Source organism: Sarcophilus harrisii, chromosome 4, assembly GCF_902635505.1.
Source record: "Sarcophilus harrisii chromosome 4, mSarHar1.11, whole genome shotgun sequence".
In the NCBI taxonomy this organism is placed as follows: domain Eukaryota; kingdom Metazoa; phylum Chordata; class Mammalia; order Dasyuromorphia; family Dasyuridae; genus Sarcophilus; species Sarcophilus harrisii.
This window is the reverse complement of record NC_045429.1, coordinates 39,321,928-39,334,287: the sequence shown is the minus strand read 5'-3', so window position 1 is coordinate 39,334,287 and position 12,360 is coordinate 39,321,928. Positions and strand designations below refer to the sequence as shown.

The following is a 12,360-nucleotide window of genomic DNA, read 5'->3' as shown; positions in this document are numbered from 1 at the left end:
AGCCAAATTAAGATACAAGTGAAAAATATTTAACAAAATAAATAAAAATTTAAAAAAAACCATAGATAACATTATGCTTAAATACTGTCACCAAATAACCTGCAGAGATGCTTATAGATACAATGGCCTCTTCTATTTATCTAATGCTGCTGTGCTAAGACATGTTTTACTGTTATTATTATGGCCAATTGTCCACCCAAACAAAACAAAACTTAGGGTCTCTGTCTGAAAAGACATATTTAGTAAATAGCTGATTTGAACTCAAAATCAGTTCTTTTGACTCTCAGGCTAGCACACTTTCTATCACACTAAACCTCCTTCCTCTTTTCCTGATAATAACATATTCACAAAGCACTCTTTGATACAGTACTATTCACTATATTTAAATTGCAAAAAAGCCAAGGATTGTTACATCTTATAATGGTAGGAAGTGTTAGTATCATTAACTTTATTGTTTAGATTCAAAAACTGAGAATCCAAGAAGCTAATTTCTCCATTTAGGGCCACATAACTAAGAAACAATAGAGTTAGGAATCCAGCTCAAAAATTGGGTTCAAAATATGGGAGAACGTTAAAATGTTACATTTTCCCCCAATGGCATCAGAAAAGATGGTGTATTTAGTTCACTGGGAATCTGAAGCAAATAGGAAAAAGCCAGAAATGTGCCTACTAAAAATTTAAGGTTAAAAGAGTTTAGCAATTCTTAGAATTTCTCATTCTAAATTCTTTCTTAGCCATCAGAATACATTTCCTTTGGATCCTTTATAAAGAGATTTTTCTTCTAATTGTATCTCACTCACTCATCTGTCTGTCTGTCTGTCTGTCTATCAACTATTCCAAATGTGTATGTGTCAGAGAGACAGGGACAGAAAGATAGAGGGGGAGTGAGTGAAGGGCTTTGGTAGTCTGCCAGAGCTAGAGTATATAAATCTAGAGAAAATTTGTTTTGTTGCTTTGTTTAGTCTTAGTAAAACTTTATTCATGGAGCTAGGCTAGTTTGTTTATTTCATTGATTGCTTAGTTATTCAAATCATTCATAAACAATCTTTGTTCCAAGGTGCTGGCTGTTTAAATTCAGGGTTATCTATTGTAAGACATTTGAGTATTTGCAGACTAAAATAGCAGGCTCAAATTCTAGCACAAACTAGGGACATTTGGGTGATAGAATAAGTTTTATTAATAGCCACAGGAACACTTCTATAATTTCAAAACTGGTTAAGTAGTGAGAATGACAGATAACAGATGGTCAATCTGAGTGTTGCACTGGTATCCAAGAAACAGCAAAAGACCCAAAAGATGACAGCTGGAATATTGGCTACATCCTCTAATGTGGGATTTATGGAAGAATTCAGCAGAATGAGAAAGTGTGGATGGATGGCAAATGGCAATGTCAGGAAGGACTTTCTACATTGATAAGATCATGGCTCCATCAAAATAACTATAGCAGTGAAAATATTAAGTAAATATAGCATTGATAGAAAATAAATGAGGCAAGTTGGTGGTGCAGTGGATAGAATCCTGGACCTAAATTTAGGAAGACCTGAGTCAAAATCTAGTTTTGTATCTGAAACAAATCACTATCCTCATCTATAAAATGAAGATAGCTCACAGACTAGTTGGGAGAGTCGAATGAAATGATATTGTAAAATGCTTTATCAACCTTTGCTACCTTTGATCATGTAGTGTTCTCATACAGAATAAATTAGGACTTCTCCATGTTCTGGGAGTTGTGACTCCTGACCCCCTCTCCCCATTTTTTTTTTTTTTTGCTTTTGTTAATAGTTCCTCCTTCCTTTAAAAATGCTAAATGATACCTATCTATATCTATGTTTATGTTTGTGTCTATTCTAAAGCAAAGAGACAGTGTATACTAGTAGATAGAAAGCTAGCCTATCTTGTTCCTGTTGGGCTATTCCTGAAATCTGGAGAAACTGGGTTCAAGTGTTGCTTTGGCATGTATTGGCTGTATGACTCTGGATAAGTTACTTAACTTTTCAGTGCCCCACATGACTTTTTAAACATAACAAATTGCAGAAGTTACTAATATGTTATTGGTAAAGAAAATCTCCTGAAAAAATAATTTTGTGCTAGCAATATCGTCAAAAGTCTAGTCCTTTAATTAAAATTAATTTATTTAAATTTAAAGTTTTCTTAATTTTCCTTGAGAATCTCAAAGTGTTGCTAAACCTGACTTATGTTTCCCTGTATTTCCATATTGCTTTATTAAGTTAGGATTCAGAACTATGACTTCATTGACATGGGGAATTCTCTGATGAGAAAACTCCCTCTACCAATTCAGGTCAATACACTCTCTGAAATGTATACTTTGCTGAGTTCCCTAAGGTCATGAGAAATCAACAACTTCCCCAGAGTCATACAGCCAGTATGTGTCAAAGGCACAACTTAAACACAGTTCTTTTTGGCATCCAACTTTTACTCACTATGCCATGCTTCTTCCATGATTAAAACTGAGCCAAGACTAAACAAAGCAAAGAATCTTTGGATGGGCATACTTTAGCTCAGATCAATCTCAAATTTCTGATCCTCAGAGATCAATATTATGCTATCCCTTCCAATTTGCCACTTCTTTCCAATTCAAAACTCTCATCATTTTAAAGATTTTTCAAAGGGCAAGAAGGGTATTGAATTGAGAGGTAATGGCAAAATGTTCCCAGGTGATCAAGAAAAAGTGGTTGCTTCCATAGTTTGGGATATCAGTCCCCTTGACTTCATAGCTTCTCTTTAAAGGTGATTTAATAGAACTAGAAAGAAGCAGATCTCAGACTCAGTACTGCTTTGGACACAAACTGACTGTATAACCTTGAACAATTCTAAGCTTCATTTTCCTTATCTGGAAAATAAAGAATTTTTCCTTGATGATCTCTACAAAGTATTTTCCAAATTTGTTTAGTCATTTGTCAGTCAAGTGTGACTTTTCATGACCCCACTTGAGGTTTTCTTAGGCAAAGATACTAAAGCAGTTTGCAATTTTTTTCTCTAGCTTAATTTACAGTTGGGGAAATTGAAGCAAATAGAGTTAAGTGACAAAGCTAGTAAGTCTCTGAAACCACATTTGAACTCAGGAAGATGAGTTTTCCTAATTCTAGAACCAGCACTCTATCCACTGTGCCACCTAGCTGACCCAATTTCCAGCTTTAAAACCCCATATTTCTAGTAATCTACTATGAGGAAAATAACTCTCTTAAGATCTTCTTCTACAGATTAAGCTCATCCTGATATAACACTTCAAATAAGCTGAAGAAAAAAACATGCACATTCACTATTCCATTTAACTTTTTTCTAAGGACTGAAGACATATTTATTGTCATTCAATCATGCCTGATTCTTTGTGACCCCATTTGTGATGTTCTTTGCAAAGATATTGGAGTCATTTGCCATTTTACAGATGAGGAACTGAGGCAAACAAGATTAAGTGATTTGACCAGAGTCACATAGCTAGAAAAAGTATCTGAAACCACATTTGAACTCAGAAAGATGAGACTTCTTGACTCCAGATCTGGAATTCTATGGATTGCATCATCTGGTTACCCAGAAGACATTTAACTTTGTACTCAATTTCTCTGTATATTCTTAGGTCCTAATTATCACTGCAATTGATTCTTTAGATGAAGATGACATTAAGTCAGGAAGATGCTTCTCCAAGGGAACATTCAAATGTCTTTTCTGTTATAATTGGTCCAGTGACATAAATTTCAGATGTTGCTGTAGACTTTGTAGAAAAATAAAACAGAAATTGGGTGGGGGCTGAAAGTGACAGAATGCATCTTCTTGTTCTTTTAAGCTCTTGTTCTTTTGAACTTGCTTCTGGAACTTGGAATAAAGTAGAGATTACTCTCTTGAAGATCCAAAAGTACACTTAAATCCTCAGGACATGTCAAATGGTGGCCTTCTCTAGTGTGGGATAGGAAGTGAGGAAGGGAGGCAGTTTGGAACATAAAATTTAACAAAAAACAAAGAAAAAGAGAAAAGAACAACATACACTAGCAAAAAATCTTATCTGTTCTCTCTTCCTTATTCACAGCACCCTTTCCTTGAATTCAGTTACTTGGCTAATCTTGTTTATTCTTTGTTACTTGCATTCATTATCTTTATTTACATTTCTTCCAATTTGTTCACTTCTTGACTGGATTAGTGGCAACCTTAAAAGTATCTCTATTTTCCATATTCTTTCCTCTCTACACTATCTTTCAAAATACCAAAAATATTAATGTTCCCATTTTATAGATGGAGAAACTGAAGCTCAGAGAGGTTAAGAACCATGTCCATGTTCATAAAGCTAGCACAGAAGGGTGATCTGAATCCAGGTTTTTCTTTTATTGCATTATTATACTACTCTACTGCCTCCAAGTGTGAAATGTATTCATTTCTCTTCCTCTCTCCAAGGTTGGTGCTCTATTCACTGTGCTATCTAGTTGCCCTGGATGTGCTCATTTCTCTGTAAAGGGCTGAAACTCTGAATAGGTGCACTGGAATCAGACAACTGAGCACTTAAGGCTAATTACCTATTGGACAATACTCTATTAGCATGTGCTTGGAAAATGACCCTTCCCACTATTCTGTGCTGGCTCCATCTTTTAGTGTATATGATAATCGTAAGAGAGATTAGAGGGTGGAGTAAGACAAGCCAGAATCACTTTGGAGGAGAACAAGGAAAAGGGAGCTCAGTAGGTGGAGAGCTTGTGGCAGTTTCATCCATCTCCTTTACTTCTCCCCCTAAAGACCAAGGACTTTTGCTGATCCTGACTCTGGCTGATCCTGAGGTCAACTCAGGAGCTCAGACCTCACATCTCTCACTTTTTAGTATTCTGCTTTTCCTTCAAGGCTTCAGTTTAGGTATCACCTTCACAAAATTTTCTCTAATACTCCCATATTTCATTTCCTCTTCAAATTTCCCTTGAGAATTTTGCTTGGATTTTTCCTTTATGCCTATCACATTCTATCTTGTGCATATTGCAAACATCTATGTATAGTCATGACTATATCATGTTTAATCTCTACTCATCCAATCAAAATATAAGCTTTTTGTGGATATGAACTATCATTTTATCTCTAGAGTTTAGCAGAATATTGTTCACATAGTAGGTGTTTCATAAATGCTCATTGAATTGAATTGTTTATTCTTTACTACAGAGTATAACTAAGGTAGACCTCAATGGGGAAAATCAATTCCAGCTTCAGAAGGGCCGATGAAGCAACAATTCCTTGGCCTGTGAAAACTTTTTTGAAAACATGTCATAGTATTTTTATTGGGTTTATGAGCCTAAGGGGATATAAAATTCCAACCAGAATGGCAATCAAAAGAATGAAAGAAACATATGATTGCACTCACCTCCACTCAACCCCCCAAAAAGCATTATAATAAGCCAGGCCAGACTCAAGTAAAATTGTGAAATGGGAAAATTTTGTCCTCAGTCTCTCTCTATCCCCTTTTCTCTACCATTGTTCTTTTCCTCATTTTTGGAGGCTCTTTCCTTTTCCTGTTCTTTCTATGTCTGTTTTACAAATATCACATTTTATTTTCTTAGCGAATCTTAGATTACCTTCTTAGATAAGCATAGTATCTTGTCTAAATTCTGTATCTCCACAGTAATTAGCACATTATTATTAGGCACTTATTCTATATTTGCTGAGTGTATAAATAGATGGTTCAAATTTTTTATTCCCTTACCACTTGTGATGGCAACAGTGTGCTATTCCTTCCAGAAAAAAAAATGAAAAATAAAGATAACTTTTATTGGAACTGAGCCAAATAGAGCCAAAGGGAAGATAGTTTTTTGGTGAGAGAACTTCTCGTATAAGGCTATGCAATAGCTGGAACTCTATCTTTACAAAACACCCAGATGCTGGTACTGAGGAGAATGAATGCCTGTGGGGAAATGAGTTCACATGGAAAAAAGGTACAACATAGGGCCCCATGCCAAAGGCAAAGCAGAGCCTACTCATGTTTGGGGATTCCCAAAGAACAATCAAATGTTCCTCAGAGACACAGGAATTCTTTGAAGAAACAGCTTTTGTTCCATATAGATTTTCTCTTACTGTGGCACTGCTATCCATGAAGCTTACTTGGCTCTGAAGAAAGTCTTCATCTTTCTTGGGTTTTCTGAAACATGTGACCCTGTTGATTGCCCCTCTTCTTGAAAACTCTCCTTTAGGTATTTGTGACACTGCTTTTTCTTGGTTCTTCTATATATCTGGGTACTCTTTCTCAATGTCATTTGCTGGATCATCTTCCATACTCCTTATATATAAGTATACTCCACAGCTCAATCCTGTTCTAATTTTTTTCCCCTATGTACACCTTTGCTTTTTGTATACTTTTTCTTTTGGTGAGTAACAGTTTCTAATTTTATGCAGATGATTTCAAGGCATCTATTTCTATTCCTGGTCTTTATCATGAAGACCAATTATACATTATTAATTGACTACTGAACATTTCCAATCTGGATATCAGAAATTTACAATTAATGTCTCAAATGCAACACTATTATAAATAAAAATTATTGTCTTCCCTACCCCTCCAAAACCTAACCTTTTACTAACTTTCCTATTTTTGTTAAGGGTATCACTATCTTCCAGCAATTACCAGTTGACAATCTCAGAATCAATTTTGACCCTCTCATCTTTCACACCAAAAAGAAATCATCTTATAACAGAATCACAAAGTTTAAAATCATAAGAGATCTCAGTGACCAAGCCATGTGGGTTAATCCATGCCCCCAAAGAATTTCCATTACAATGTACCAAACAAGTGTCTCAGCATGAACACTTTCAAAATTCACACAGTTACTTCTACTTTTAGGATCCATCTGATGCATAAAATATTTGTCCAGCCTCTTATTTTTGTTGAATGAGTGTCTTTGCTTTCTAAATATGTTTCTTCAAAGGAAGAGAGTGTGGGGTTTTGTTCTGATATACAACCTCACTCTCTTTATTTAATACATTTACAATTTAAATGTTGAGTTTGATTTTTATTTTCCTCTATTTACTTTTCTAGTAATTGGGTTTTTTAAATTTCTGAATTAGAAATTTTGGTTTGCTGTTTTCTAATTAAGTCAGTTTTTTTGTCCCTACATATAATTACTTTACTCTAAGTCAACCTTATTTTAACATTTTTTCTCCCCCTTCCTTCACCCCTTTTTTCCCCTATTTGTTGATTCTTTTTGTCACTTGGGAATTTTACTAACCTTATTGATTTTTTTTTCTTTCCCCACTTTATTTTGTGATATGTTTTCCCCCTCCTTTCCGATTCTTTTTTCCCTTCTCATTTAAGAGGTTAGTTCAAAATTCCCTTTCCCCTTTACCTTTTCAATTTTTTTAGTTTTTTCTTTATTATCCTTTTGTTTTTCCATAAGAAAAATATCTTAACCTTGTTTTCTTCATGAATTCTTTCCCCCTATCTATTCTAAATTTTTATTCTTTGATTCATAGATTGTATACTTAGAATTAAAGCTTCTAAAGTTCCAAGTTTAAATTTCCTCATCTAACCAATTTTTTTTATTGCCTTAAAGATTTTATCTCTTTACTTTGTTTCTTTCTTTCTATTAAGCCTCACTCTTACATTTCCCCAGAGAGACATTGCCCCATGGTAAAAAATATCCCAACATTCCAAATTGTGAGATCCAATGCTACTCCTTGCCCTCTCTATTCCCTCCCCCGCCCCCCCCCCCCTTTTGCCATGCAATCTCCTTGCTGGCTTACTTCTCACTTTTTAAGTGCTACTTTCCCAGGGGAGCTCTAATTTCCCTTCAAAGGAAGGATATTGTCCATAAAGGCGCACAATTCTTTTGCAGGAAGTATTCTCTGTTGTACCAACTCCCAGCAGGAGCTACATCTTTCCATCCATGGAATTGTTCTTCAATGGGACCTCTTGAATCCAGATGTTGATGGGTCAAGAGCTCCTCATTTATTTTCCCAATTTCAATCCCTCCCTTTCACCACTTCACTCATTCTCCTGTTTCTTTATGTTCTACTTTCATCTTGATTTCCTTTTGTGCTTTTAGAAAGAATTCTTTAATGGTTTCTTCTTTTTTGAACCTGATAGGTGGATTACTTTTTCCAGGTTCCCTCCCCCCTTTTAATAGAGATGTAGAAATGGGATAATTTATGTTGTTACATGTAATTTCCTTGATGGTTGTATTTATTTTCCTTTCTTATGTTTTTGATGTTTGCAAGTTAAATAATTTGCTCATTCCTCCTGCTTCAAGTGTCTTTTTTAATTGAATGTCTTTTTTATTTCATTCATTATTAAGCTCATGCTTGCAGGGTATGTCTTTCTTTTAAGTGGTGTCTTGACCTTTACTTTTCAGAATATATTTTTTCATTTTTTTCTGTGGTTTCCAGTGGATGTGGAATGTTGTTGTTCGGTTGTTTTCAGTGTTGTCCAACTCTTTGTGACCCCTTTTGGGATTTTCTTGGCAAAGACACTGGAATGATTTGCCACTTCCTTTACCAGATTGTGCACAGATAAGGAAACTGAGGCAAATAGGATTAAATTACTTGCCCAAGGTCATATAGCTAGTGTCTGAGACTGGATTTGAACTCAGAAAGAGGCATCTTTCAGATTTCAGCCCCATCCATTCTATCCATTGTGCCAGCTAGTCTTAGGTTATTCAAGTTTCCTTTTCTTTATATTTGAAGAACTTTTTCCTGGTCATTTGAAAAATTTGTTATTTGACCTTAAAATAGTTCAATTTAGGCACTGATTAAATTGGCAAATTATTGATTGTAGTGGGGAACAGTAGAGCAAAGAACAAGACAGAGTAAAATGTTAAAAAACAAGCTTTACTTTTGATGACTGGAGTTAGAACAAGGAAATTATGTGTGTGTATGTATGTGTATTATATATATGTATATATATGTAAATATATATACAAATATGTGTATATATACTTAGAAGGGACAAAACAATGGATTTGTTTTTAGATACACCAAGCTTAACGTGGAATAAGTGGAAAGGTCTAGTAGTCAGGAGGAGAGATGGTACTGGATCAAAGGTGAGAGGTCAGCAGAAGATGTCGACAATAATTATCTTTGTAGGAGGAAAAATTGAAACTATGGGAGGAGATGAGAGAGGAACCTTGGAAAGTCCCCACATTTAACAAGTGGGAGGAAGAAGAAAAGGTAAAACAGATCACGTCTGGGGCAATGGACAGATGTTCGGATTCATAAAACCTTACATATCATTTTAGAGCTGGGAGGTACTAGCAAAGGAATCCCATCCAACCCACTCATTTTACAGATGAAGAAATGCAGCATTCATACATGGATGGGAAAACACATGAGTCTGCAGAGAAGTACAAAGACTTTCTTCCCATCTTTTGTCTCCTCTATCCCCCACAGGAGAATCCAGTAGCGAGGCCCTTAATTATTCTTGGTCTCAGTATTAATGGCTTATTTGAAGTTCACAGAGTGTTTCTCATCTTACCTGGACTCTAAGGTATTCAAGTGAAAATGTCACTTTAGTGGAAGATTTAGAAAGCTTAATTAAAAAAAATGATCTAGAAACATTTATTCAGTAATATTGGTTTTTATATGCATCATAATGATTTTTTTTTTGCATCACAGACTGATGTGACCAAATATGGGAATGTGGTAATAGAGAAGTATGTATAACATTTGCCTTATTCCAAAGGGATATGTTAGTGAGGTAATGGAGTAACATTGAATATTAACTCAATTTACTCATAGGAGAAAATTTATAAGTTGGGGGGGGGAGAAGTATGGAAAAGAATATTTGGTTGAGGAACAGCAGGAGTAAATATAGCAGAGGGGTGGGAATAGCTTACAGACTACCTTAGAGAAAAGAAAGAAATAGACAGGTAAATGGATAACAAATTTGGCACAGAGAGAAGCTATCATTGCCAAGTGGTCTCCTACCTTGATATTTGCTGTCATTCTTTTTTGAAGGTAGATCAATTCTTTGCCTTAATGATATGTTCAATTTTTAAAGGGTAGATGAAGGAATGGAACTGATAAATAAAAAGGAATATGTAGAAATAGAAACTGTAAAAACCCTTTGGAGAAAGTTACTAGTCTGGCAAACAATAGTATAACATACCTGGAGTTCAGCCATGTATTTTACAAAATCTCTCAAAAATAACCTCATGAACAAATGGAGGGATACATGATATATAGCAGACATGAATTCAGAATGAGTGTATTTTTTCTCATTCTGTTTGCTTCTTTATCAGTTCATTTAAGTTTTCTTATATTTTTTCCTTCTGAATTTCTCTTATTCTGAATTTTTTGTGTGTAATAGTTTTCCATTGGTGGAGTAGTGGATAGAGCATTGGGCGCAAAGTCAAGAAGACTTGAGTTCAAATATAGCCTCAGACCTTTATAATATGTGTGATTCTGAACAAATCACAATATTTTCCTCTCTTTCCTTATCTATAAAATGAAATGGAAAGAAATGGAAAACCCCTCCAATATCTTTGCCAAGAATATCCCAAATGACTTCACAAAGAATCAGATGCCACTGAAATGACTGAACAAAAACAACAATAGATGATGTTATGACTGTAGTTATTATTAATTATATTGCCAAGAGAGGTCTAAAAGCAGTGCCATACTCTTTCTTCTTAGCTTTAATTCCTATATTTCACCTGTTGTTAGGCAATAAAGGAAGCTTATAAGCTCATTGAGTATTTGAAGGGTAAAGCTAAGTGTTACTCACTGAAGGGCCAATTGTTCCTGGTCCACCTGAAGGTCCTATAATTCCTGGTAAACCTGTCTCTCCTTGCTCCCCAGGCTCTCCAGGAGGTCCTGTATCTCCTATGTGACCCTGAAACATAAAAATAAAAGCATTATTTATTGCATAGCATACCCTTTAATTAAGGACACATGATGAAAAGAAATAATATTTTAGATTTTAACTATACGAAAAATGTTTTATCACCTTTATTCCATCTTTTCCTTGAAGACCATCTTCTCCAGGAGTTCCTGGTTCACCCTAATTTGTGTAAGAAACAAAAATATTTAAAAAAGTTTTTTTTCTAACACTGCTAAGGCAGGTATTTTAATTGAAAAAAAAATTGCCTCTGGACATCTCAAATAGTTGAAAAAAGAATTAATTGTGAAGCTTTTTGTCCCCTTTATTTCTTTATTTCTATAGCAAACTGACATAATAATAATTTTTTAATTTGTTTCCTCTGGCTGATTTAAGAAGAATATTGTAAATCTAAAATATAGTCAAATCCTAGCAAAATGATAAATCTTAGTCAATAAAAAGTTATGCAATGTTCATTTTGTAACTCTGGTCCTTGAACAATTGTTCACAGGCTCACATCATAAAATTATACTTAATTTGCTGTCATCTTCATGGAGATTAAAACTTATAAAGTGCTTAGCATAGTGCTTGGCATGTAATAAGCACTACATAATTGTAATCTATTATTATTGTGTTCAAATGATTCAACATGTTATATTTTGAATGTTTCTGTGGACTTGAGTAACCCGAAATACAGATGAAAAAATTTAAAAGTAGTTCTTTAAGAGGTTTCTGTATAGAACTCACAGAAATATATTTTATAAGACATCCTAGAGAGAGATCATAGATCAGGATATTATAAACTTAGAAGTGTAAGGGGTCTTAGTGACCATCAAATCTAGGCCCCTCATTTTACATATGAGAACACTGAGGCACAAGTAGGTCTTGTGACTTTTCCAGAATCACAGAACTAGGAAGGGTCTGAAAAGGGATTTAAACACAGCTTATTCTGACTCAAAGTCAGACACTCTATTAACTATGTTACATTAAAAATATGGTTGGATCTTTACTTTTTTGAGCCATCAAAATTAGACTTATTGATATTTTCTTCCTGGGTTTACAAAAATGAAAAGAAAAAAAACAGACTAGAAAGAGAAGGAAAAGGGGAGGAAAGATGGAAGAAAAGCGAAAATGAATTCAAAAATTAAAAAATGAACTTAGATTAAATCTGTTCTATCATTGTTTTCCTGATAAACAGATAAAATGAAACTGAGACATTCTTCAAAAAGTGCAAAATGGAAATCAATCAACAAGCATTTATTGGGCACCTACCATAAACCTGATATTATGCTGGACGTTGGAAATACTAAGACAGAAATGGAACAATATCTACCTGCAAGAAGTTTATTACCCTTACTTATGATTATGGGGTCTAGAACTCTAGACCCTTCCTTAGCCAAACCTCTATAGGATTCTTTGTTGTACTAGGATAATAATGATACAATCTGGGTTCATGGTGACCTGAAAAGAATCTGTTTTGTAATGAAACATTCTGACATGTGAGAAAAGGAATGTTTTCTGTAAAGTAGTGTTGTGGGAGATACATCTTTAATAGAAAATTAATATTACTA

The 12,360-nt window shown here is 34.6% G+C and overlaps 1 protein-coding gene across 2 annotated transcripts in view; it reads right to left on the bottom strand.

Moving 5' to 3' along the window:
* COL24A1 (collagen type XXIV alpha 1 chain) overlaps positions 1 to 12,360 on the bottom strand; it is a 357,598-nt gene that overhangs the window by 99,010 nt on the left and 246,228 nt on the right. For both annotated transcript variants that reach the window (XM_031969393.1, XM_031969394.1), the window contains 2 exons: positions 10,919 to 10,972; positions 10,697 to 10,804 (listed from right to left, as the gene is read on the bottom strand). In XM_031969393.1, coding sequence (XP_031825253.1) covers positions 10,697 to 10,804; positions 10,919 to 10,972 — 162 coding nt within the window. The remainder of the gene's footprint in view (positions 1 to 10,696; positions 10,805 to 10,918; positions 10,973 to 12,360) is intronic.